General features: G+C 37.8%; 1 protein-coding gene and 1 non-coding gene across 10 annotated transcripts in view; both read right to left on the bottom strand.

The window, feature by feature from the left end:
• Positions 1–248: 248 nt before the first annotated feature.
• LOC131518366 (U6 spliceosomal RNA) lies at positions 249–351 on the bottom strand. The gene has a single exon (XR_009265054.1). It is a non-coding gene; the product is annotated as a U6 spliceosomal RNA (small nuclear RNA).
• Positions 352–6,985: 6,634 nt separating this feature from the next.
• BRMS1L (BRMS1 like transcriptional repressor) overlaps positions 6,986–27,797 on the bottom strand; it is a 36,638-nt gene continuing 15,826 nt past the window's right edge. Inside the window, exons 5-12 of one of the 9 annotated variants that reach the window (XR_009264396.1) lie at positions 19,807–19,903; positions 17,998–18,081; positions 16,802–16,866; positions 16,046–16,085; positions 15,423–15,570; positions 10,116–11,246; positions 7,521–7,576; positions 6,986–7,327 (exon numbers count right to left, since the gene is read on the bottom strand). Coding sequence is in view for 3 of the 9 variants with exons in the window: in XM_058738832.1 (XP_058594815.1) it covers positions 13,730–13,847; positions 15,423–15,570; positions 16,046–16,085; positions 16,802–16,866; positions 17,998–18,081; positions 19,807–19,903 (552 nt within the window). In the remaining 6 variants the exon portion in view is untranslated. Of the gene's footprint in view, positions 11,247–12,239; positions 13,848–15,422; positions 15,571–16,045; positions 16,086–16,801; positions 16,867–17,997; positions 18,082–19,806; positions 19,904–27,797 lie in introns of those variants that run through there. The other 8 variants (XR_009264394.1, XR_009264395.1, XR_009264391.1 and 5 more) reach the window with 8 other exon arrangements.

The raw sequence follows: 27,797 nt of genomic DNA, 5'->3' as shown, positions 1-27,797 counted from the left end.
CGAAATGCCTACATGATGAGATGAAGTGAGGGGATGATGTAGGTGCTGTGACACAGTGTTAGGAGACTACTGACCTCTGATGATATGCTGGAAGGAGGATCATCTGCTTCATGACCACAGATAACAGAAACCACAGACAGCGAAACCATGAATAGGGGCGGACTACTACTGTGTTTTGTTTTCTCAGGTCTTGTAACATTTTAATATCTTTCGTCATTTCGAAATAGTAGATCACAGGATTTTTGTGTTTAAATATGGAATGCTTGCAAACGTGCATGCCATCCTTGAGCAGGGACCATGCTAATATCTGTATCATTCCAATTTTAGTATATATGCTGCCAAAGCAAGCACAATAGATGACAGTTCTGATCTGTATTGTGGGCATGTCTTTCTGGCATAGGAACAGTAGTGTACTTCTCTTTATCTTTTTATTATAATAACTTTGTATGGGAATTGGCCTTAATACTTTTTAGTTATTTAATTTATTTTGTTTATTCATTTTTGAGAGAGAGAGACAGAGCAGGAGCAGGGTAGAGAAAGAGACACAGAATCTGAAGCAGGCTCCAGGCTCTGAGCTGTCAGCACAGCCCCAATGTGGAGCTTGAACTCAAGCTGTAAGATCATGATCTGAGCTGAAGTTGGTGCTTAACCAACTGAATCACCCAGGCACCCCTTAGTTATTTTTATATAAAAATGGTTTTTCTGGCCACCTACACTAAGCAAGTTACGGGAAACCTTCTCCAACATCACAGAGTTCTCTCTTTATTTGTTTTTGTGTGGGGCTCAATAAAACAGTGCCTTAAATTATGGAAAGATCCCAAATGTCCACCAACTGATGAATGGATAAATAAGATGTGGTATATACATACAATGGAATACTACTCAGCAATGAAAAAGAATGAAATCTTGCCATTTGCAACAACGTGGATGGAGCTGGAGGGTATTACGCTAAGTGAAATCAGTCAGTCAGAGAAAGACAGATATCATATATTTTCACTCCTATGTGGAAGTTGAGAAATTTAACAGAAGACCAAGGGGGAAGGGAAAGAAAAAAATATATTAAGTTACAAAGAGGGAGGCAAACCATAAGAGACTTTTTTTTAGATCTTTTTTAATGTTTATTTATTCTTGATAGAGAAAGACAGAGTGCAAGTGGTGGAGGGGCAGAGAGAGAGGGAGGCACAGAATTTAAAGCAGGCTCCAGGCTCTGAGCTGTCAGCACAGAGCCCAACGTGGGGCTTGAACCCATGAACCGCAGGATCATGACCTGAGCCTAAATTGGAAACTCAACCAACTGAGCCACCCAGGCGCCCTGTAAGGGACTTTTAAATACAGAGAACAACCTGAGGGTGGAAGGGGGGAAGGAGGGGAAAGAGGGGAAAATGGGTGATGGGCATTGAGGAGGGCACTTGTTGGGATGAGCACTAGGTGTCTTATGGAAGTGATGAATCACAGGAATCTACTCCTGAAGCCAAGACCACACCGTATCACTATATGTTAGCTAACTTGACAGTAAATTATGTATATAAAAAAACAGATCTGAAAAAATAAACATGTGACAATTTTTAAAAATAATACGGTAGCTTGTTTTCTGAGCTTTTCTTTGTTCTATTGCCATACCCCACTTTAATCTACACCTTCTCTTTTCTTCATCTCTGTTGTCTCTATCCTGCTCAATTTTAATTCCATTTCTTCTTTGGAAGCATTTGACTATACTTAACCTTTTGTTCCTCCACAGACATTTCCAAATCAAGTCTGTCAGTTTCCTGGAAAAATCCATTAGAATTTATTTTCTATATTTCATTTGAGTATTTAAAAATTATATATATCTCAGGACTCCTGGATGGCTCAGTTGGTAGATGGAGCATGCATCTCTTGATCATAGGGTCCTGAGTTCAAGCCCCATATTGGGCGTGGAACTTACTTTAAAAAGAAAAAAAAGGCAATAAATATTATATATGTATCTCTTTGATACATTAGAAGGGTAAATACTGTTTCAAGATAGTTTTGTTTTAGATGCATGTTTGTATATGTGTGTGTAAGTACACCTGAATGTATTAGGATATATAACCGTGTCAAAAAGTATGGAAACCACTGCCCTTGGTCATCCAGAAGGGTATTGCAGCACTGATTCCCCTTTGGGCTCCCTCTTTTCCATCTGGTGTTCATTTTCTTATTGACTATTTTAAAACTACCTTTTAGGGGCGCCTGGGTGGCGCAGTCGGTTAAGCGTCCGACTTCAGCCAGGTCACGATCTCGCGGTCCGTGAGTTCGAGCCCCGCGTCAGGCTCTGGGCTGATGGCTCGGAGCCTGGAGCCTGTTTCCGATTCTGTGTCTCCCTCTCTCTCTGCCCCTCCCCCGTTCATGCTCTGTCTCTCTCTGTCCCAAAAATAAAAAAATAAATAAATAAAAAAAAAAAAAAAAAAAAAAAAAAAAACAAACAAACAAAAAAAACTACCTTTTATCGGGGTGCCTGGGTGGCTCAGTCGGTTAAGCGTCCAACTTCGGCTCAGGTCATGATCTTGCGGTTTGTGGGTTCGAGCCCCGCGTTGGGCTCTGTGCTGACAGCTCAGAGCCTGGAGCCTGCTTCAGATTCTGTGTCTCCCTCTCTCTCTGCCCCTCCCCTGTTCATGCTCTGTCTCTGTCTCAAAAATAAATAAACATTAAAAAAAAAAAACAAAAAAAAACAACCTACCTTTTATTTCTGGGCTCCATACAGATCTCTAGGGGAGAACCACTGACAGTGGTGATGGAGTCTGAAAGGGGGCTGGGAGAAAAAAGCCAGGGAGTTTCCTGCCTCCCTCAAATTTCACACCACAGGACCATCTCTTACACATCTGCTCATGCAGTCAGCAGGGAACTGCTGCTGGATTTTTTAGCTAGCCTTCTCATCCCTTGCCACACGATCTACAGGGTTGTAAAATTAGACAGTAAATCATAAGAGACTAAAAAAATGTTAGAAATGTCTTCACTCTTAGGAAAACAGTTTGAAGACAGTCTAGGCTCCTGCTGGAATTCTAACAGATAAACCTCAAAGCGCCCTCTGCTGGCAGCCAGTATTAACCACCACCTGTCAACAATTACAAAATAATGCAGACTTCATTGGTACATATTTTTAAGATGGTGATCACACATAGGGATTTATTTATGGTTATTTATATTTACTACTATATTCTACAACTAAAAAACTGAATTAAAGCACCACAAGTTAAAATAGCTCTAACTCATACACAATCTACAATTTTGTTCTGTTTTGTTTTTACTACAAGTTTTCAAGTATTACAAACAAATCTAAACGATATTTGAAGATGAAATGGACTAGTCATTTATAATTGTTGAGAATAGTGCTTGCTGCAGCAGCATATATAATTGTTGGGAATAACTGTTACACTGTTTTGGACATTTTTATTATGAACAGGTGTAGTATTTCTGGAATAAGTATATGCTTCTAACTTCATATTTTTCCCTGGTCAAAACAAATAAACTCATAACTATCCTCTTTCAGTCTTTATGTAAAATTTCTAACTGCCTAAGAGAGATTATCATAAGGAAGAATAAAGACAAATTCTTGGATTTATGAAAATTAAATTTGCATTTATCAAAATTAAGAGTAGTTTATTACTATAGTACAGCCTTAAAATAAAGTTAAATGAAATTATATGGAAGAATTAAATAACATCTTGAAAATTTAAATCATTCATTTTAGTACTTTCTAAACTGATAGTTATTCATATATTAGCATAGTCATAGGAAGATATTTAAAATACCAACATCAAACATCAAATATCTTGCTCAACAAAATTAACTACTTTTTTTTGTGTATTTACACAATGATATACACAGTACTTGCCTAACTTTTCCCTAGAAAGATTATAAAAATTTTATAGTTCCTCATTTTCAAATCTTGTGCCTATCTATGTACTGAGGTCACTAAAACCTCACTATAACTTTGGATATAACTCAATGCACTGGAGACAGTATTTATCCTCAAGAGAAGAAACTATGAAACAATCTAGTTCTAGATCTTTACACAAAGGATCAATAAAGTAATTTATTTCCCAATATGAATATTAATTTGCTATTTACAAATCCTCTATATTAAATTATTAGTTAGGCCATTCCTGATTAATAAGTCTAGAGAGTCTATTGATTTAAGTAGATCATTGGGTAAAAACACAACTGTACAAAATTCTATTTTAAGAATGTTGAGGATAAAATTGGGAAAGTGTGGGGCAAAAGGTTACCAACAAGGTTATAAATTTCATAGGCAAATATAAACTGTTTAATGCCACATCCTTTCAGAGCACTTTGGCTTGTATTAAAGTTCTGATGTTTCCTTTTGTTTAATTACAGACTTTGTTTCTATAGTAACTCTAGAGCATATAATCCGTTGCAACGTTCCTAAGCCTTTTACATGGTGACTTCTTTTCAGTCAGTAAACAGTAATAACAATATAATCCTTGTTTAGATCTTCATCTTCTTCCTGAAGATCCCTTAATTAGTACACAGCAGAATTAAATCCAACTGCAGTCTCACTATGCAATTTTGAATAATTAGAAGAAAAAATACAAATTCTAAACCAAGTTCCTAAGTTTTCTAGGAATTTACTGCCACCTTCAGGTTTTTATCAAAATGCATTAGTATTACAGCTTTTACATTTTTAGGAGTCCCTGGTTAACGCAGTAGAAATATTAACATTATTTTCTGGTTTTGAAAGCAGAGCGCTCTCTTAGATTGCAGTACAAATGTCTTTCATGAAACGTGCTTTCATTTTGTCTTGTCTTTTATGATTCTTCTATAACATGTAATTGAAAATCAAAGCCTACAGTTTGTTTTACCAGTCATTACAACTATAATTACACACTGGGAGCTCCCAGAAGACTATCCAAAATATACTTAAGGATCTTTAGGTTAAATCTAATGAAAAACCCTTCAACAACAACAACAACAAAAAACTGTCTTAAATGTTCCATGTCTTAGCCCTCTAGCTAAAGACCACCAGGAACATACCTGTAACTGAACAAGGTGGGCCTCTTGCTCATTGCAGTGAGAGAGAACACATATCAGAGGGAACTGTGGGTGTCTGAGAAAGAAGGTGTTAAAAAAAAGGACTTACAGGGGCGCCTGGGTGGTTCAGTCAGTTAAGCATCTGACTCTGGTTTCAGCTCAGGTCATGATGTCAGGAATCGGGAGTTCGAGCCCATGTTGGGCTCTGTGATGACAGCAGGGAGCCTGCTTGGGATTCTGTCTCTCTCCCTTGCTCTGTGCACCCCCCCCCCAAAATAAACTTTAAAAAAAGGACTTAGAGAATTGTATCATACAAGGAGTTTTTGGTAGGGTTCAAAGAAGTGTCAGGAAGTGGGGGCAATTCTATGATTGTGTATCTTAATTAATCTTATTTATAAGACAGGAGGTATGAAACAAGGCCAAAGATGTAATTGATAAAGCAGCAGCAGTTGGTCATATTAGCAGTAGGGGGCAGGTTTAGTATTTTTGTTGTCTGCAGACTGGCCTTGTTTCTATAGTTAAACAAGATTATGAGAGGGAGAAGGTCTTGTGTTCTTTGTCTCACTTCATCACAGCCACAGAGTGGCCTTGTTTGATGTGGGTGCTTTATGAGATTGTTTCTATTCAACAGGAGAACGCCGAGGCCCAGCAGCGAGGGCCAGGCAGTTCCTGGTTTCTTCCTTCTCACGTGTGCATTTGCGACTCTACCAATATCTTTAGTTTTTATTCCTTGAATTTGTGGTGAAATTACAAAAGTTCATTATCCTTTTTTTTTTTAATATATGAAATTTATTGTCAAATTGGTTTCCATACAACACCCAGTGCTCATCCCTAAAGGTGCCCTCCTCAATACCCATCCCCCACCCTCCCCTCCCTCCCACCCCCCATCAACCCTCAGTTTGTTCTCAGTTTTTAAGAGTCTCTTATGCTTTGGCTCTCTCCCACTCTAACCTCTTTTTTTTTTTTTTCCTTCCCTTCCCCCATGGGTTTCTGTTAAGTTTCTCAGGATCCACATAAGAGTGAAACCATATGGTATCTGTCTTTCTCTGTATGGCTTATTTCACTTAGCATCACACTCTCCAGTTCCATCCACGTTGCTACAAAGGGCCATATTTCGTTCTTTCTCATTGCCATGTAGTACTCCATTGTGTATATAAACCACAGTTTCTTTATCCATTCATCAGTTGATGGACATTTAGGCTCTTTCCATAATTTGGCTATTGTTGAGAGTGCTGCTATAAACATTATCCTTTTTAAGATGAAAGTCAACAGAATATGAGCCCTAGTGTTTGTGATAAATGTTACAAGGGTCAGAAACCCAACTCAGGGGTCGTCAGGCATGTAGGAGGGGGAGCTCTCCTCTCTGCTCCCAGTCACGGCCCAAGCCCGAGGGAGCTCTTGAGGGAGCTCTCGGCACCAGTCATGGCCCAAGGCCGCTCTCTGAGCAGGAGTGCCAAGGCAGGGGGAGACCCAAGGAGACACTGCCATTCTGGCCGCTCTGCCTGCAACATGCCTCCTGTTCCCTCACCTGGTTCTCTGGACTTTCCCTTTTTTCTACCTCCATTTTGAGCTTTAAAAGATTCTCTGAGATTCTGGCCCTCTATTGGTTCTGTTCCTGCCAAGTGAATAAACTAGGGCACAGCAGGACCTATTATTTACAGTAAAGGAATGGTGTGTGTATGCTGCTGCACTTCTCGTTTTCTTTTTTAATATAATATGTTGTGGTGATCATTCCAGATCAGCCCCCACAGATCTCCTTCATCCTTTTTAATGACTGCATGGTATTCATGTTACGGAAACAACCATGTGCAATTCCACCGTATGGAACTGCTGAACAGTTAGATTTTCTCCTTTCCTTCCTTCTTTCTTCTCTCTTATCAAACAAGGCTGAGGTGAATCCTTTTGGACATATAGTTTTGACCCTGGGAAAGAGTATACTTGTAGCACAAATTTCAAGTAAAACTGCTTAGTCAACTGGTGGGGGATTTTATAGTTTATTAGGTATTGCTACATTTTCCTGCAAATTGTACCAATTTACACTCCCACTAACAGTATACAAGGGTGCCTATTTCTCTTTATCAACAGAAACACAGATTCTGGTGATAATTTTCATCGTCATTCTTCTCCCTTCTCTTTTATTGCTGGTTTTCCTTCACGCTGCATAAGCCGTTCTTTCAAGCCCTTTTAGAAGTTTTTGCTCGCTTCATTGACTTTAGCTACCACTTGTGCTCTCACAATCCCAAATCTAAATCTCTGCCCTCACCCAAGTTATATATTGTTACCTGCTGGGCATTTCCATCTGGCCGTCACACCTTTTGAACTTAACACATAAAAAAGAAACACAAATATTATCTCTTCTTTGCATCCCTCCCCCAGTCCCAGCTGTACTCCTCTTGTGTTCCCACCCTTGATTCATGCAATGATCCACCCAAATTCAGACCTTAGGGATGCTGGGGTACGTGATTAAACTCATGGCCTTCAGGGCAAGACTAACTGCGAACTCTGCCACTTACCAGCTGTGTGACCACGGGCAATTTCTTAACCTTTGTGTGCCTCACAACGTCCTCATCTGAAAATGAAAATAATGACACCTGATGTTTCATAGGGTTGTGAGGAAAATTCAATGAATTAATATATGCCATGAGCTTAAAACAGTGCCTATGACATGATAAATCCTACGTAAGGGCTATTTATATATTTCGACCCCTCATAGATTTTAACTCGGAAACATTTTCTAAAATCACCCTTTTCTCCTGTGCCACTGATGCTACCCTAATTCAAGCCTTTAGTATATTTACAAGGATGATTGTGATGGCCCAACTGGTCTCCTTGCTTCCTGCCCTTTTCTTGATAGCAAATGTTATATTTCTAGAACCCAGAACTGTTTGTTTTTGGTTTTGTTTTACACTCCCTGCTGGACCTCAATTCTTTTATCTGCAGAGCACTGCAGTTCCACTTTTTCCAAGAAAGGCTTTTCCCCCAACCATGTGGCTCCCACAGGAGCACCTGTTTCTCTCAGGCTCTGCCAGTCTTGGTCACAGTTGTTTCAGTGGGCATATAACTCAGGCTGCCCCAATTAGAACACTTCGCTGGGATCTCTCAAGCTACAACGGTGGAAATAGAATCAGTTTCCCTCTCACATTGATACCGACCGGGAAGGCAACAAAGTTTGAGAACGACAGGCAATTAAGTTTCTTGAGCTGTGGAGAAAGATGACACAGAGAGCCGAAGACACGGAAGATGAGTAATTTCTTGGCATTTAACTTCCTGCTTCCAGCTGGCCCACAGCCCATCTGAACCCCGATCTTCCTCGTGTTACATGAGTCTTCTAATAAATTCCCCTTTGTCTATTTTTCTGAAGTTGGTTTCTGACCCTTGCAACATTTATCACAAACAACAGGGCTCATATTCTGTTGACTTTCATCTTAAAAAGGATAATGAACTTTTGTAATTTCACCACAAATTCAAGGAATAAAAACTAAAGATATTGGTAGAGTCGCAAATGCACACGTGAGAAGGAAGAAACCAGGAACTGCCTGGCCCTCGCTGCTGGGCCTCGGCGTTCTCTTGTTGACTAGAAACAACCTCATAAAGCACCCACATCAAACAAGGCCACTCTGTGGCTGTGATGAAGTGAGACAAAGAACACAAGAACCCCTGGGCATGAGAGGGTGCAACTCACATGGGTGTGTAGCAAAGACCCAGGCCAAGCTGACCCTGTGTAGTGGATACTGTTGTTATAAATACATATATAAAGTATAAAATATAGATTAACACTGTGGAGTGTTAATGAAAATGAAAAACTGCCATAGTCCATGAGTAATTTAAACAGTGCCTGAAGTCTTTTTTTTTAAATCAGTTTTCCTTAATAAGTACAATTGCCCATGGATGTATTTAAACACAATGTACTAAAATCATAAACTTATCGTCAAGTGAGTGAAAGCACTTTACTGTTTCTGCCATTAACAATGCCATTTTCGGGGAGCCTGGGTGGCTCAGTCAGTTAAGCGTCCAACTTCAGCTCAGGTCATGATCTCGCGGTCCGTGGGTTTGAGCCCCGCGTCAGGCTCTGTGCTGACCGCTCAGAGCCTGGAGCCTGTTTCAGATTCTGTGTCTCCCTCTTTCTCTGACCCTCCCCCGTTCATGCTCTCTCTCTCTCTGTCTCAAAAATAAATGTTAAAAAAAAAATGCCATTTTCAAATTCTTTCAATAATAAATGAAATAGGATATTTCTTTTCACATCTCTCTAATATAAGCAGATGTCATTTAGCCTCAGCTGAAGGATCTGGTTTTCTAAGCAGTTTGACATAAATTGTAATCTGCTCTGGTAGAAATGAAATCGTCCATGTGGCCTGCTTCTGGACTAGTGTGCTGGCAAAGCCACCCACCTCAGACCCACATTAGACACAGAAAAATGGATAGGACAAGGAAAAGTAAACTCCAAAGACTGTTATTACATAACTTTTTCCCTTGCACTTACTTGAATATAAAATGTGTCTTTGAAGACAATACATTAGCTTCAAGTTTGGGAGCAAAGAAATTTTAGACTTACAAGTTGCTTTCTAGTGATGGATAGATAGATGCATGGGTGGATGAGTGGGTGTGTGGGCGGCAAGGGAAGGAGAAAGATAAACACACAGCTCTCAAAATGATTAGCAACTTGGGATAAAAGCAACTGTTTTGGAGCACTCCAAATACAAGTTCTGCCACAGTATATTGCCTCTCATAACTTGTGAAAAACCTCACGAGCAGAAATTTCTAATAATATAGGATAAAGAGTAAACATATTAGAATTCTTACATTATGTTCATTTTGTTTTAAACACGAAAAAAATTAAATAACAATGCTCTGTTTATACATTAAACATAGTTCCTGATACATAGCAAGCATTAACAATTAAATACTATATCACTGGCTGCCCGTGTGTCAGGGTCTACTCTGGGAAAGCCTATGGTACAGAAAGAACTTAGAGCGGGAAAGTGGGCAAGACCTGCAGGGCCCATGAACAGAGGAGAGATCTTGGTTAGCAGGGCACCAGGAAAAAAAAAAGTCAAAAGTAAGATGATAGCAATATATCCAGCACAATACCAGAAATGGGGCAGCCTCACCAGGAAACCGGAGACTCTGAAGTTTCACCAAAACAAATCTTCTGATCACAAGGTGGCTTTACACAGATTTTCCTAAAAGGAAAGAATTGACTTGAGGAGTCAGGTCTCCTTCTCATTTATACTTCCCAATTTAAATGATTAAATTGTCACTTGGCTGCCCCTTCGATCCACTGTGGGTCAGTCAGCCTGACTTAACCAGAAAGCTGTCACGTTGGGGCATGTATCAGTCTGCCAGGGCTGCCGTTAACAAGATACCGTAGACTTGGGTGGCTTAAACAACGCAAACTTACTTCCTCACAGAGCTGGATGTTAAAGTCCAGGATCAAGGTGTTGGCAGGTTTGGTTTCTTCTGAGGGCTCTCTCCTTGGCTGGCAGAGAGTTACCTTTCTCTATCCTCAGAGTCTCCCCTCTGTGCACATGTCTGATGTCCAAATTTCCTCTTCTTGTAAGGACATCAGTCAGATTGGATTAGGATCTACCCTGAAATGATCTCATTTTAACTGATCAACCTCTCTAAAGGACCCTATCTTCAAATACAGTCACATTCTGAGGTGCTGGGGGGTAATGCTTCGGCATATGAATTTGGTGGAGGGGGTGGAAGGGGGAAGGCACAATTCAGCTCATAACAGGATATATAAAGTTCAAGTTTCTGGGCCTGTGAAGTAAAGGGCAAGACTGGGCCGCAGTGACCCAATGGGGGAAACTGCCTCAGTTAATCCCACCTGACCTACCAGCCACAATTCCTGAGTTCATCCATAAAGACAGTGTAAGGGACATAACGTTTTTCTCTAACCCCATTCTAACCTTTCATGTGCTTTTTAAAAATATTTTAGATTTCCTAATCTTTAGCAATTAAAATAGTTTATATTCCAATTTGGCACGAGACTACATAAATCCTAACTAGTATATTCATCCTGCATCCACTTTTCTTACCTTATAAATTCATTTTAGTTCAGTTTTAGTGTACTGAACTTATTCGGTCCACAAACCAAACCTTGGAAATAACAGCTGACATCCTTGTTCTTCTTTTTGAACAATTATCAGTGAGGTGTACACGTTCTTGGAGTGGTGTTTGAGTTCTGAGTAGCAATAGGTAATATGTGTATCCGAACAACTTTCACATGAGGAAGGCTGCAATGAGAAGTATCAGTGCTCTGGCAACCAATCAGAGGAGTGTGCTATTAATATTTGTTAATCATTATTAATAATGCATTGGATTAGTGATGGTTGGACTTTTTTTAAGTGGCAAATGGCAGAAAGGGGTGGGCTGAACATGAAATACTAGGAGCGGTGGCAGGAAAGGCCCATAAATTGATCCTAAGACAAAGGGTGATCATAAACAATAACAGCAGCAGCAACTGATAAATTGTACTTCACAGATTCTAATAATCCTCCTAAACTAAATCCTCCTAGACTTTTTGACCAGACTCTAATGGCAAACTGCCAATAATAAAACACATTTTATAGTACTTTAATTACAGATGAACATACGCTTACCTGAATCAATGTCAATATTTCAGTTGCTACATGATACAGTATTAGGCTGTATATGTTTTGAAAGTAAACACTAAATCATAGTTTTTGAAATAATGATTTTCTATTTAGAATTTCAGAACATATACAGTACATGTTTATTAACCTATAACATATATGCATTTAAAAAAATTTTTTAATGTTTATTTACTTCTGAGAGAGAGAGAGAGAGAGAGAGAGAGAGAGAGAGAGAGAGAGAGACAGAGCATGAGCATGAGCAGGGAAGGGGCAGAGACAGATGGAGACACAGAATTCAAAGCAGGCTCCAGGCTCCAATCTGTGAGCACAAAGCCTGATGCAGGGCTTGAACTCACAAGCCATGAGATCATGACCTGAGCTGAAGTCGGATGCTTAACCAACTGAGCCACCCAGGCGCCCCATATATGCATATTTTTAAAATAAGTATTACTTGGCCATCTTGAATATCTATACCCCAACAGAGGTTGAATTGTGGTTTAGGGAAGCAGAAACATCAGTTCAACACTCCAGTTCTCTGTATTTATTCATGTAAATTGGCTCAAATCATTCTTAGAGGTGGACAGGTTGTATCTCATAAAGAACTTATGCACCCATAATTCAAGACACTACAAATGACACTCAAACACATCTTTTTATTATATACTAAATTTAAAAATACAAATCTTATTAAAAATGCTTATGAAACATTGTATACATAAGTACTGTCAAATACTATTAGATTATGACATTATGTACATTTGCTAAGGTTAATTAGAAACAGAACAAAGTACATAACTTTCCTGATAACGAATTTCAGAAGTCAAATATTTTAACATTTGGCAACTGTGAAGTAGTGATCTGCACAGGAAGATGTTTGCAGAGGTAAAATAGTAAGAAAACAAACGGAATAATGCAGATATTCCTGCCCTAAGTGTTAATAAGTAGCTCTCTTCCTCATCCTCTTCAGTCTCATTGTAACAGAAATTAAAGTGCACAAGACCACCAGGAATACTTGATTTGGTTGTACCCTAACATATACTACAGCCAACTGTGCTGCCATATTGAGGGCTTCAATTCTTTGTACTGTTCCTGAGGTTTTAGAAGCTAATTTTGAATGTGGCTAAGGGAAGAGAGGTCAATACTTTCTAAATTGCACCAAGTGGCCTTAAAGTGTAGAAACACCAAAGATAAAAATATTAATTTGGGAATAGATTCAAGAAAATTATCCCTGTCTACTTTGCCCTAGGAATAAAATTAAGATAAGAACCTAGTTTTACCTCTGGAAAATGCTTACTAAAAATCTGTTTCAAAAGATCAGACATGTACAGCAAGCACCACAATACTGTCGGTTACTATTCACCACTTATATACCACATCATAAATACCAGGCACAAACACCTGCCCTCTAAAGGTTCACGAGAAATATAGGTAGAAGCATGTTATTACCTGACACTAATTTTACTAATTAACATTAAGTGTAATTTGTAAAAATAGGTCACCACCATACAATCAAGGAAGAGGAGAAGGAAAGCTGCTAGTCTACAAAAGTGCTCCCTTTAGCTTTCAGACCCAATAGCTTAATGTTGGGTAAAACAAGATTGTAAAGTAAGGCCATCAGTTCTAAATTAGCTGATGATGCCATATATACATACTCACGTATATATGTTTAAATTTCAATTCTGATTTAACACTAATGTACTAGTACAAACCATTTATAGGAAACATTTTATGAGGCTTATTTACAAACACAATGAGTGACAAAGATACAGAAAATCAAAGAAACTGCAGACAAATATAGCCACTTAGCAACATAGTTCACTAAAGATAAGACAGATTTGCATAATATTTTTAAAAAACAAAGAAAAAAGTTTAGTAAGAAACCCCTACCATATACACCTATTGGTCATTGGACCTAAAAGGCAAATAAATGTAATGATCATGATTAAGTTTTTATTACTGTCTCATTGACATATCAATATGAGGTCTACTCAGAGTACTACCTACAAATACAGTCTCTCATGATTTGATGAGAATATTAAGTTATTGAATACATTTTTAACTCCCATGGCACATCACACTTGATAACACTAATAAGGTAGCTTTAGATAACACTTAAATCATGATTATGAATGTTTAATTGAATATTTTCCTTTCTGTAGCTGTGAAATGTAAAGCTTAGATTTGCTTCCATCAGGCCTCTTAAACCAAACTTCATCATGGTTAATTGTTGTAATTACAGCACTAAAAAAGGGGGGGAGAAAAGGAAGGAATGAATGAATCGCAATGTGCCGCCTCCACTCATTTTAGAGTAACTAGTTATAAAACCAAAATAATTGGACTGTAAGAGTAGATTCAGGTATATAATTATCATTTACCACAATGCTGCTGCATTATCAGCAGGGCATGCTGTCAAAAACATCACATTCAGCAATCTCTTTTCTTCCCTTGATAGAATTGGTCATGTTTACTATTAGACTATTAAATGCACATCATTCCTACTACATCCCTAGCCCCCCATCACCTCCCCAAGAAAACACAGTGGAACTAAGAACACTAAATATATAGTATTACACCTCCAGTTCAGATCAGCCCTGGCTGTAGGATATCTTTCAAATACCAAACCCTAATTCCCAGTATTTCCCAGTATCAAACCATCTGTGGTACTTGTATGGGTTCTTTTTTGACACTACTTATCCAGTATGTAGAAATAGTTTTAAAAACAGATTTGTGTTTAACCCTCTTATACTATTTCATCTCTTTTTAAATCACATTTATGCTAAGCAGTAAGGAGAATGCCTTAAAAGTAGTAAGATAAAGCAAAGAATCTAGGGGCATCACATATAACCTAGTAATTAGCTCAATGGGCTTCTCTGAGAAAAGTTACTATACACAATGCTCCTAGGATCCTAAAATTTTAAAGATGAAATTACAATTCAAGTAAAACCACATTTGGAAAATGAGTATTCTTCACTAAATACAAACACTTCATTTACCATTCATAGCTAGAAAAAGACACCTTCTTACTGTAGAAGGCTACCACCCTGAGAATTAAATCCTAAACTACTGAAGGAACAGAAACAATAATTAGCATTAATAGTTTCCAAATGAGTGACAAAACTTAGATAAACCAGATAAAACTTAGAAGGCTATAGGGGCACCCGGCTGGCTCAGTCAGTGGAGTGTGTAACTCTTGATCTTAGGGTTGTGGGACTGAGCCCCACACTGGCTGTAGAGATTATTTTAAAAAAATAAAGTCTTAAAAAAAACAACTTAGAAGCCTATATAGATAATTATATAAACCTTACTTAAGCCAGACTGAGTTTTTTAAAAGGCAGCTTTTAGTTTTCAAGTTGTATTGTAATTACTGTTACTCTTAAGGTTTTCATGAATTTTCCATTACTTTCCTACTCTAACTGATACACATTCTTGGTGTCCAAAATACTGTAACACCCAAAAAAAAAAGTTAAGGATTAATATGCCCACCAAAAACTTGTAATGGTCTGATTTAAAGATCATAATATTAAAACCCTGACAATTCATCTATTATAATAACTAACAGATAGGACCACTTACCTGACTAAATAATTCCAACATTTCCTCTTGTGTTAATGCTTGTGCTCAAGAACTTAATATGTGACACTGGTGTATAAATATTAACACTGGTGTACATACATGCTAAACAAATCCTATGCCAAGAGAAAGGAAGGATCCATAGGCAAATAATGGTGCGTTACGAATGCACTACGGACGAGGCAAATATTTATTGACAACAATTGTAAATTTTAATACTAGCAACACTGAAATGATAGTTTTTACCTTGTAGGACATTCATCTTTTTTATCAATACATATTGTTTGTCCACGTATATACCATTCACCATCATAATATAATCTTCCTTCTTCAGATCTAGCACTGTGCAGATGTTTTTCCAGTTTCACAGGCGCTAAAGGGATCAGTTCAAAAACTGTTACATTAATAAGACATTGTCAGAAGAACAAAAGTGCAGAACATTAAGAAGTAACACCAATCCATGCATATATGTGAAAAAAACACTAAAAATAGTTCTTAGATATTAAGTCCAAATCTAATAGAAATAAGAGAATTTAATTTCTTACATTTCTTTATAGAATTCACTAAGTTTAAAAAAAAAAAAAAGAATTCACTAAGTTTTAATATAACTACAAAATGAAGCTGTACAATGTACGATAAATCATCGGTGAACTAGACAAGTGCCAGAAGAAGGGGAAGCAGTTACATTATCAATTATGAGTGCCAATTTTAAGTAGGATTTAAGACATCATAATTCCAAGAGTAGTGTTCACTAATGAAACAAAACCACTGATGGGGGGGGAGAGCTCTTTAGTATGTGGATGACTTAATGGCCCTGATCCAACAAGTCTCCACAGAAGAGATCCCTGAACTTAGGTTATATGACTTACGTTCTGTCTTCACTCTGTGTGGACCCAGTGTAGCCATTGCCTAATTAAAAAAAGAAGACATTGACTGAGTTTACAGACTGAAAGTATATTTGGGGGTCTATTTAATGTATACAACACTACTCAGGACCTCAAATAACTAACAGTGAAATGTAATCTTCAGCGACTCTAATAAATTGTTAATGTCTAGGACCATAAGGAATACGTATATGTAAAGAACAACCATTTCTCCTAGAGGTGTTATCAATACCTGAAATGATCTCTCTCAACTAAGAAGTTTCTGAAAACGGAAAAATTTTAAGAAAAATAAGTCTCCACCTTCAAACAAGCACAGAAAATTTTGTAATTCTTGAATGTTTAATGACAGAACACAAGACATACGATAAAGTTCAAATACCCACTTTGAATTCATTCAACAGGTATTTATTGAGTGCCTTCAGTGAGCCAGGACTGGGCTAAGGACTAGGCACAAAAAGGTTATTTATTATTTTGGGGCAACCTAAATAAATGCTTTTCTGTACTTTTGCATAAATTATTAATTACATTATTACAGGAAAAAATACAATCAAATTGCTGACATGTCTCTCAAAATATTCTTGCAATCCACTGTTACCTGTATTAGTATTAACTGCCATTAAGAGAATGTTGCAAAGTAAAGCATATTAACAGTAATATTTTGATGTAGTAGTGAAAAACCACAGAATCTTAAAAAAGTAGACTATAAGAAGATACTTGTATTCCATTGCTCTTTAATCATACCTTCCTAATTGTTGTCCAGTCTTCAAGAATATCAAGATCTTGTAGCATATAAACTATATATGGACGTGGAAAAGTCAAGGTCAATTTAGCTGTAAGAATTTCACACTTTGAATTGTATTTCCAAACTTCCGTTTTTCAGAGAATTAGAACAGTGATTTCTGGACATAATCCTTTGGCAGGCTGAATTTTAACTTCAAATTAGTCTCCAAAAAACTTAGTACCAGGATAAATATATTCCAATATTTTTAGATGCTATAAACCATATTCTCTTAATTCTTTGATATAATTGATTGTAAGACATACCACCAACCTAATCACTGTATTGTGGTGGGAATGGGAAAAGGTAGTGGGGTTAGGGGAGGGCACCACAGGGAACACCAAGATCGAAAGCATATATTATTTTAATTTAAAAACATTCCGGAGCCCCTGGGTGGCTCAGTCGGTTATGCGTCAGACTTCAGTTCAGGTCATGATCTCACAGTCTGTGAGTTCGAGCCCCTCATCAGGCTCTGTGCTAAGAGCTCGGAGCCTGGAGCCTGCTTCAGATTCTGTGTCTCCTCTCTCTCTGCCCCTCCCCTGCTCATGCTTGGTCTCTCTCTCTCTCAAAAATAAATAAACATTAATTTTTTTTTTTTTTAGGATCTTGGGAATATTTTTTTTTTTGAAATTTATTGCCAAATTGGTTTCCATACAACACCCAGTGCTCATCCCAAAAGGTGCCCTCCTCAATACCCATCACCCACCCTCCCCTCCCTCCCACCCCCCATCAACCCTCAGTTTGTTCTCAGTTTTTAAGAGTCTCTTATGTTTGGCTGTCTCCCGCTCTAACCTCTTTTTTTTTTTTTTTTTTTTTTTTAATTTTAAAGACACTCCAATTTCAGAAACATTGAAAGTGTTAAAAAATAAACATATGAATTAAACAATCATGCTATAAAGAGCTAGTTCATATCAAAGCCTTTGCGAACTACAAAGCCATATTAATGGCTCAACTTCTACTCCCTTTAGAGTAGTAAACTCCCTCCCTACCCCTCTTAATCCTAAACTATATCCTTCTGCCTTCATTCAGTTTTATAAGTCATCTTTTTCCTATTACAGAATCATGTAAATAAAGTCAGTGTATACTAATAAAAATTACAAAGATATGCACAATGCAAAACCATATGCACCAAGGCAAAAACAAATTTAGAAAAGGATATCTGAAACAACAACTGGCTTCTTTTTGTCAGGACTGAAAGGATCCTTCCTCTTTTTTCTTGACTGAAGCTCATCATTCCACAGCTCTGGCAAGTAAATAAAATTGAGTATTAGCTGATTTCTGGAGATCAAAGTGGGGGGAAAAGGCTATGTAATTTCATGGTAGCAAAATTTCACTGATAGTATATATATGTGACTATGTAATTTCCTGAGCAGCTATATATTTATAAAATTTCCTCTGCCTTTATTAAACTAAAAAATCAACTTGGCACTTAATGACTAATAACTGATGAACCACAGGTCAGGTACTTTGTTAAATATACATTACATGCATTGCCTCCTCTAATCCTCAAAGCTATCTCTGAGACAGGTAGTCCTATTATTTCAATTTTACAGATAAGGAGACTGATTTAGAAAAGCTAAAGTAACCGTCACTCATATTCACCCAACTAGTAGGGATAGGGGCTCATCTGACTCCACCGTGCCTACCAAGAAATAAAACTTTTTTTTTTTTTTTTTTTAATTTTTTTTTTTTTTAATGTTTATTTATTTATTTTTGGGACAGAGAGAGACATAGCATGAACGGGGGAGGGGCAGAGAGAGAGGGAGACACAGAATCGGAAACAGGCTCCAGGCTCCGAGCCATCAGCCCAGAGCCTGACGCGGGGCTCGAACTCACGGACCGCGAGATCGTGACCTGGCTGAAGTCGGACGCTTAACCGACTGCGCCACCCAGGCGCCCCAAGAAATAAAACTTTTAAGAGGTAAAGTAATACACACAAATGACCTGTAGGATAACCCAATACATCTTCAACCCACTGTAGAAAGCTTTTCCATAATACCCCTGAAAATACCAGTTTCTCACTGGACTGATCTAATTATTAAGAAGTTTTTCCTTTTTCTCAGACAAAAATCTACCTCCCTGTAATTTCTATCTAGTTTGTGTGTTACCAAGAAGAAAAGATTTTTATTCCTTCTTCCCCCTGATCTTTCAAGATTTAGAGGGAAAAACATATGCTGTAGTTATCTTTCAATACTATTCATACATTATAATAATATCTTTATTATTCTTACAATATACTGTTCTTACTTCTATAGTTCCTGTCACACTTTCCTTTTGTCCCTTTTCATGTGCTCCATTTTCTGTCTTTCTGAAATGTGAATTCAAATCAAAGCAACAATCACAAACCTATCAAGTTCTTTAGAAGCCTCCCCCTTTCCCCTCTTATTAGGACTTCATTTACATAACATTTATATTAGGAGACTAGGATATTATGAGACACTCCAGTAAGCCACAGGTTCAGTGTCACTTAAAGTAAATATCACACATATCACACCACATCATTCCCATTACCTGAGGTAATTATCTTTTTTTTTTTTTTTTTTTTTAAAGAGCATGCATTCACAAGCACACATGAGTGGGGGAGGGCCAGAGAGGAGGGAGAGAGAATTCCAAGCTGGCTCCAAGCCCAGCACAATGCTGGGCTCAGTCTCACGACTGACCGTGAGACCATGACCTAAGCTGACATCAAGAGTTGGACACTTATGGGGCGCCTGGGTGGCGCAGTCGGTTAAGCGTCCGACTTCAGCCAGGTCACGATCTCGCGGTCCGTGAGTTCGAGCCCCGCGTCAGGCTCTGGGCTGATGGCTCGGAGCCTGGAGCCTGTTTCCGATTCTGTGTCTCCCTCTCTCTCTGCCCCTCCCCCGTTCATGCTCTGTCTCTCTCTGTCCCAAAAATAAAATTAAAAAAAGTTGAAAAAAAAAAAAAAGAGTTGGACACTTAACCAACTGAGCCACCCAGGCGCTCCCACCTGAGGTAATATCAATGCTGTGCCTGTCCTCTTCAAGCCTTCTTATCTTCTCCTCCAGTTCACTCTGGACTGTATCATATAACAAAAGCTTTTCACTCTGAAAAAAAAAAACAGATTATGCTTAAGTAGAAATAAAAAATCAGTCCATCTTAACTGTGAGTACTAACTTACTCTTAAAGTACTTTAACACATGATGCTTTTGTTTGCTAACTTAAAACCTTTAAAGATAAAATGCCAAATACATGAAAGAAATAAAACCAGAAAGCACAGAATCTAAATACATATTTAAACACATACAATTAAATTGTTTAAGAACATCTAAATTTATATGTGGTATGGAGATGAATGTTTATTAAAAAAACTAGTAAGCTCCCATGGCCTCTTTTAAGTATAACCAGGTCCTACCTGTCCGTATAATGGAGAACCTGTCCTATAAAGTGTGTCATTATAAAATGGGTGTTTTCTCTTTGCAACAGTAATTGGGCCTTTATTCCTCACTAATATCTCAACATATTAAAATAGACCACTGTAACACAAAGAGATTCAAGTATGAATTCTGTAATCGTTTAAAACAATCTAATTATAGTCAAAATCGTAAAATTATACACTACATCCAAAAGACTATTTACTGGCAAATCAGACTAGAACCCAGGTCTACTAGTTCTAGCCAATTGTTCCCTTAATTATAAAACACCATATGCCTTATTTTAAAATCCATAAAAGGTACATAAGTATAACATATAGATTCGTTATATAAAAAGCTTCTGACAGATTCCCAACCCACCACATGCTTACTCTAGTAAGTATAGTAGGCTCCTGAGACATAGATACGGTGTTCTGGTAGAGACTATTGGAATACAGGTAGATAGGATTTCTTGTGAAAGGCACAAGCCACACCCACTTGGCAGCACTGCTAAGTGTGAATCATTAAGTCCTCTCTTACAGGTTTGAAATTTAGAGTCTACACATGCTTGAAGGTTCTCGTGAGTGGTAGAGAGAAGATAGCTTTTGTCAATTTGAGGCGAGCCAGGACCTAGAGAAAGCAAAGCTGAAGAAGACTAAAACTAGATCTCATATGAAAAATCTTCCAGGCTGCTCTCTAAACTCACTTCTTTTTGGTTGTTTCCTCTGCCTTTGGTAAACTGTTAATGAAATATTCCGGCCTTATCTACATTGTGCTACAAGCATTGGGAAACATTATATACCAGAGAAAAATGGAGAGCAGGCCCCAGTCACAGTCAAGAGAGTGTGACAACTATAAATAGATCCAGATTCTCCAACCAATGAGGACTCTGAATGCAGAGTGACAGTGATAAAGATTTTAAGAATATGAAACCTTAACTGCTGCAGTCTCTTTCCTTGTTACTGATAAATTTGCTCTAGGCCAAGCAAAAATTCTAAAATGAGTCCACTAATGGACTTTCTTTATAAAAACAAAAAAACACCACCACAATGGGCCTGAAATGTTTGATGCTTTGAAGGCATCTCTAAAGATATAAGTTACAGTTTAAAAAAATGTTTTTAAACATTTTATTTTATGTTTTGAGAGACACAGAGAGACAGAGCACAAGCAGGGAAGGGGCAGAGAGGGAGACACAGAATCAGAAGTAGGCTCCAGGCTCTGAGCTGTCAGCACAGGGCCCAATGCGGGGCTGGAACCCACAAGTGCGGAGAGATCATGACCTAAGCCTAAGTCAGATGCTCAACCAACTGAGCCACCCAGGTGCCCCTAAGTTACAGTTTAAAGTGTACAAATAGAAGTGCCTTGAATCTATTCTCAGTCTTATTTCTTTGTCCTTGTCTCCCTATCCCCAAGCCCATAAGCCCTCAAAAGACTTTCCTGAATTGGAAAAGAAGTCATTGAGGAAGCAGCTAGAGGACACCTAGAAAAGAAAGGCTCATCCAAATTCCCTTGCTTTGGTGCTTGTAGAGACTTCTTTGTTCAATAGGTAATTTAGTTTATTTAAAATACTTATATATTTGTCTTCAAGGTCCCATATCCTTCCAATCTCCACACCTAACTTCCCTTTGAACGTGGACAGGAGTTACTGACTCACTTCTAACGGATAGAACGTGGTAGAAATCTAGGTCATAAAAAACATCGTCGCTTCAGTCTTGTCTCTTGGATCACTCGCTCTGAGAGATGCCAGTCACCAGGTCATGGGGCTCTCAGGCAGTCTTTGGAAAGACCCAAATGACTAAGGCTTGCAACCAAAAACCATTAAAACCTGCCAGCCCTGGGGCGCCTGGGTGGCGCAGTCGGTTAAGCGTCCGACTTCAGCCAGGTCACGATCTCGCGGTCTGTGAGTTCGAGCCCCGCGTCAGGCTCTGGGCTGATGGCTCGGAGCCTGGAGCCTGTTTCCAATTCTGTGTGTCTCCCTCTCTCTCTGCCCCTTCCCCGTTCATGCTCTGTCTCTCTCTGTCCCAAAAATAAATAAAAAACGTTGAAAAAAAATTAAAAAAAAAAAACCTGCCAGCCTTGTGAGTGAGTCACCTTGGAAGCAGATCCTCCAGCCCCCAGTCAAGCCTTCAGCTAACTGCTTCACTGGCTGACCTCTTTACTGCATCTTTATGGGACTCCCTAAGGCAGAACCAATCAGCTAAGCTGCTCCCAAATTCCTGGCCACAGACACTGCAAAATAACAAATGTTTATTGTTGTTTTAAGTCACTAAGTTTTAGGGTAATTTATTATAACCAATTGGTTATATTGTATTGGATAACCAATACAAGAGGTCTCAAAAAACTTACTCCTATACACCTTGTCCCAAGAAGCCACTCTACCCAAATGAAAAGGAGAAGGAGATCTAGTGGGAATGATCTAGCGGGAAAGATCTAGCAGGAATTTCTACGGTGGTGGTGAAGACACACCCACGAAGACAGATGCTGCTGGCTTAGAAAGCATCTGAAGGAGGCTGCAGGATGGAGCAGGAGGACAGGGGATCTAGGGGTAAAGGGGGTGCTCCTCATGGATTATCTGATGCATTTGATCACAGGGAAAACAGCATCAGCAGGGCTTTCATAGATCTGCTAGAGCTCTGAGAAGAATTGACAAATAAGACTAAAAGTAAATGAAGCAATTATTAATTCCAAGGCTACAAATAGAGTTGTACAAGGAGGGCAGTTTGAGCACAGTATAACTCTTGGCTCAACAAACAATATTTACAGTTACAACAAAAACAAAAACTGAGACATAACAGTGTAAGAATGGGATGAGGGAAACTATTATGGAATCTTTAGCTTTCATAACAGGACACAAATAGATAATATTTAAAACTGATACTATTTAGAATTATGAGGGCAAATTCCAGAAGCAGTAACTAAAAGAGGTAACCGCTGCTGGGACGTAGAATTTAGAGATGGGAGAGGGGGCTGCTGTGTTTCATTAGAGGCCTGTGTTTTCGGAAATATGTACACACATTACCTGCTAAAAACAAATGTTTAAAAGTATTTAAGCTGTATTAGCTAAGTATTTAGAGCTGTAGGGAAATCCTCATAAAATGCTGCCTGTAAAAAAGTTATGATACAAAATAGTATATATAGTCATACCAGTGATATGAAAATCAATTATACACACATACACGTAACAGATTTCCTCTGCTTGGTAGACTATAGTTCATTGCATTTCCTCCTTTAGACCTATTTCTCAAGTTTTGTTAGTACTTATTAACATTATAATCAGAAAAAAAATTAAATAAATAGATAACCAAAGTCAGAGCCCTAAAGAGCCTCAATCTTCTCAAAAACTAGAATCCTAGGGCGCCTGGGTGGCTTGGTCGGTTAAGCATCCGACTTTGGCTCAAGTCATGATCTCGCAGTCTGTGAGTTCGAGCCCCGCGTCGGGCTCTGTGCTGACAACTCAGGGCCTTGAGCCTGCTTCAGATTCTGTGTCTCCCTCTCTCTCTGCTCCTCCCCTGTTCATGCTCTGTCTCTCTCTGTCTCAAAAATAAATAAATGTTAAAAAAAAAAAATTTTTTTTTTAAAATTAGAATCCTAACCCTGAACCCTCAGGGTCTGAGATCTTGCCACCACCTGCTGTTGATCTTAACACTCATCTCCAGCTCTGTGGGGAGGCTTAAATGAGAGAACCTAAAAAAAGCATCACCACCTGTCCCAGTGTCTGGCACACTGTAGTATTCTATAAATGTGATCTCCTTCCTTATTTTGACACAAACCATCTGCTAACTCGATTGCCTCTGTGGTGTTCTGGCATGCGCTCTGTATGTATACCCACACGAACATGTCTAATCTCTGGTCCTGGCCCCTCTTTCTACCTGCTGCTAATCAAACTTATTTTGACAATTGGCAGTGAATCTGCCTTCTTCCCACTTCCAGTGCCTCTCAGTTATTTCTATATGAGCCAAATGTAGAACTAAGAAATAAGCAAATAAAAAGCCCTGAATAACAAAGTTCAGATTTAATGGTAAATTGCATGAATGACTAGAAACATCAAAGGATTTCAATCCTGGTTCTGCTGCTAACTGTGTGACCCCATGCAAATTACTTAACCTCTCTGAGCCCCATTCATAAAATCAAGATAATTCCTTTCATAAGGTGTGGTAAGGATTAAAATGAGCGTGAATATAAAATTTATAACACTCTAAGTTCCCTTCCAGCCTTTATTTCCTCTGTCTAAAATGCCCTTGAACCACTGGTGAGTATTATATAAGTAAATAGATCATTTATAATATTAATATTAAGCATTTAAAAAACAAGCCATACCTAAATTAGAAGAAATTTAGGTAAATAATTGGCATCTCTATGGAGGAGGGAAGACTTTCAAAGCTGAAAAATGATGGAAGAGAAAGAATATCAATATATTTGTCTATGTAAAAAATATTATTTGAAAATACCTTGTGGACTTTTATTTCTGACAATATAGATGAGATATTGTCAAAACAAAAACAAAAATACTCAAAACCAAACAGAACTTCCCAACATACCTAGACAGATATTCTAAATAAAATACCATAAACATCTTTTTAAAAGTATAGTTAAGCTCTTAAAAAAAGTAAGAGATATCCTCAAGGACCAAAAATAAAGAGCTAAAAACCAGCATGCTAACCTGGCTTGAGGCTATGGTTTCCTTGAGGTTATTTGCAGGTGTCAATAACCTAGAGGCATGGTTTTTAGTGGCTGTTTGGGAAAAAGATCTGGGGCCTAAGCAAAGCAGGGACACAAGAACTGGGATTCCTGCATAGCTCTGAAGGGTTATACCTTCAAGGAAAAGGCAGACTAGAAAAGATTCGCCTGAGGGAAATGCATCTGTGTCAGGCAATAAATGGAAAAGAAGTTTTTCCAGCAAATATGTCATCTTGGGCCTGACCTCTACATATCTGAGATTCAAATATAGATTACCTGCATCTTCTAGGAAATTACAAGCCAAAAAATTAAAGCAGATGTGCTATTGGCACAGCAGGATGCCTAGTTCAAACAAACTAGCAGAAATAAAAGCAGATACTATCTGAAGAACCACATCCTCTGTCCAAGGCTCACAGAATTCCTAACAATAAAGCCTGCTATAGCCCAGAATCATGAAATAAGGAAAAAAGCTGTGAGATTTGTCAGAAATTAAAAAAAACACACACACACATGGTTATAGAAATAGACTCTGAAGAACTTCAGATAATGTTATATTAAATATAATGAAAATGAAAGAAAGGCAATACCAGAAAAGATAATATCTGAGAAACTTCCAGAATGAGTGGAAAACAAATTCTTAGATTCAGAGCGCATAACAAATCCAAGTAAGGAGAGAAAAATAATCTCTGTGGAGACACACTGTAAAGGAACTGAATAACAACAATAAAAAAGGCTTAAAAGTAGCTAGTGAAAGGAAGGAAAATAAAGTTATCTAAAAATGGGACTTCTAAGCAGACTGTGGAAAGTAAAACCCTAAAAATGCTAAGAGGAAACAATTGTCATCCTACAATGTTTTATCCCCTTGAACTGTCCTTCCAGAATTATTACAAATAAACCTATTTTGGACAAATAAAAACTGAGCTTACCACTAAGGGACTCTCTGAAGAAATGTTAGGATGTTCTTCAAGAAGCAAAGAATGAATATGCAAGGAGGGGTTGCAACTCAAAAACAGTGAGCAAAAAAAACTAGTAAAGTACGCATAAACCTAAAAAGAACTACGTCAACTAAATCTAGGAGATCAAAATAATGCTTCATTTGAAAGGTAAAAAAGCAAAATGGAACTAAAGTACTGAAAACTGTAACTTGTACTTTGGCGGGAGTATCTAGAGTTAAAGAGTTCAAGTGTCCTTTAATTCAAGAGGAGGACAGAGTTATTAATATTTGATTCTAATGTAGATATGCATGGTGAAAAATTAAGCTAATTATAGAAATAGAAAGTATAAATGTATGATAACAAGTTTTAAAACTCAATAAATCACACACAGCCAAGAAAAGTCAGAGAATAAAAAAGGATAAAGCAGAAAAAATAGAAAATATAAAACAGGTTGGTATTAAATATCAAAAAATCACTACAAATATAATTGGACTAAATTTACCAGTTAATAGACAGGGATTCTTAAAATAGTTTTTAAATCAACACATTAGCTCTTTATTTACAAATAACATGCCTATAATATACCATAAGAAAGTTGGAAGAAAAAAAGAATAGAATAAAATGAAGAATAAAATTTGGCCAGTAAATGCCAGGCCAAATAAAACTACAGAAGAAGCTATTTTAATTATCAGACAAAATAGACTTTGAGGCAAAAATCATTGTTACAGAGTAAAGTGCTTTTAAAAAGGATAAAATGTTACACTTATTAAGAAATATAAAAATTCTAAAATAAACTGGTAGATATATAAACCATGAGAAATTAACATATGCCATTTACAATAGCATAAAAAAGAACAAAATACTTAGGAATAAATTAAGGAAATGAAAGACTTGTATACTGAAAACTATAAAACACTGATGAAAGAAATACAAATAAATCAAGACCTTCCTAGACTGGAAGACTTAATATTGTTTAAAAAGTCCATACTAAAGTGATTCACAAATTCAATGCAATCTCTATAAAATCTCAATGGAATTTTTTTTACAGAAATAGAAAAAAAGACTAAAATTAATATGGAATCACACACACACACACACACACACACTCACACACACACACACACACACACCCCAAAGAGCCAAAACAATCTGGAGAAAGAAAAAATGAGGCGTCACATGACCTAATTTCAAAATATATTACAAAGCTATGGAAATTAAAACAGTATGGTACTGGCATAAAGACAGGCATATAGACCAATGGAAAAGAGCTAAGAAATAAACCCATGAACACATGGTCACCTAATCTTCAACAAGGGTGCAAAGAATACATAATGGGGAAAGGCTAGTCTCTTCAACAAAGGTGGTGTGGAAAAAATTGGACAGCCACATGCAAAGGAATGAAATCTGACCCTTACCTTACACTATACACAAAAATAAATTCAAAACGGGTTAAAAATTTTAATGTAAAACCTGAAACTATAAAGCCCCTAGAAGAAAATATAAAGGATAAGCATCATGACACTGCTTTTAGCAATAATTTCTTGAATGTGACACCAAAAGCACAGGGAACAAAAGCAGAAAGAGATAAATGGGATTATGTCAAACTAAAAAGCTTCTGCACAACAAAGGAACAATGAGAGTGGAAAGGCAGCTTACCGAACGGGAGAAAACACTCAAAAATCATGTATCTGATAAAGGGTTAATAATATTAAAAACACATAAGGAACACAATTTATTTATTTTTTTAATCTTTATTTTTGAGAGAGAGAGAGATACATAGCATGCAGGGGAGGGGCAGAGAGAGTGGGAGACACAGAATCCGAAGCAGGCTCCAGGCTCCCAGCTGTCAACACAGAGACCAACACAGGGCTCGAACTCATGAACTGCAAGATTATGACCTGGGCTGAAGTCAGGACGCTTAACCAACTGAACCACCCAGGTGCCTCTAAAGAACTCAATTTAAAAATTAGGACTTG

The sequence above is a fragment of the Neofelis nebulosa genome, chromosome 7 (assembly GCF_028018385.1).
Source record: "Neofelis nebulosa isolate mNeoNeb1 chromosome 7, mNeoNeb1.pri, whole genome shotgun sequence".
NCBI classification, from domain to species: Eukaryota; Metazoa; Chordata; class Mammalia; order Carnivora; family Felidae; genus Neofelis; species Neofelis nebulosa.
The sequence above is the reverse complement of the archived record's forward strand: the minus strand, read 5'-3'. Positions and strand labels throughout refer to the sequence as shown.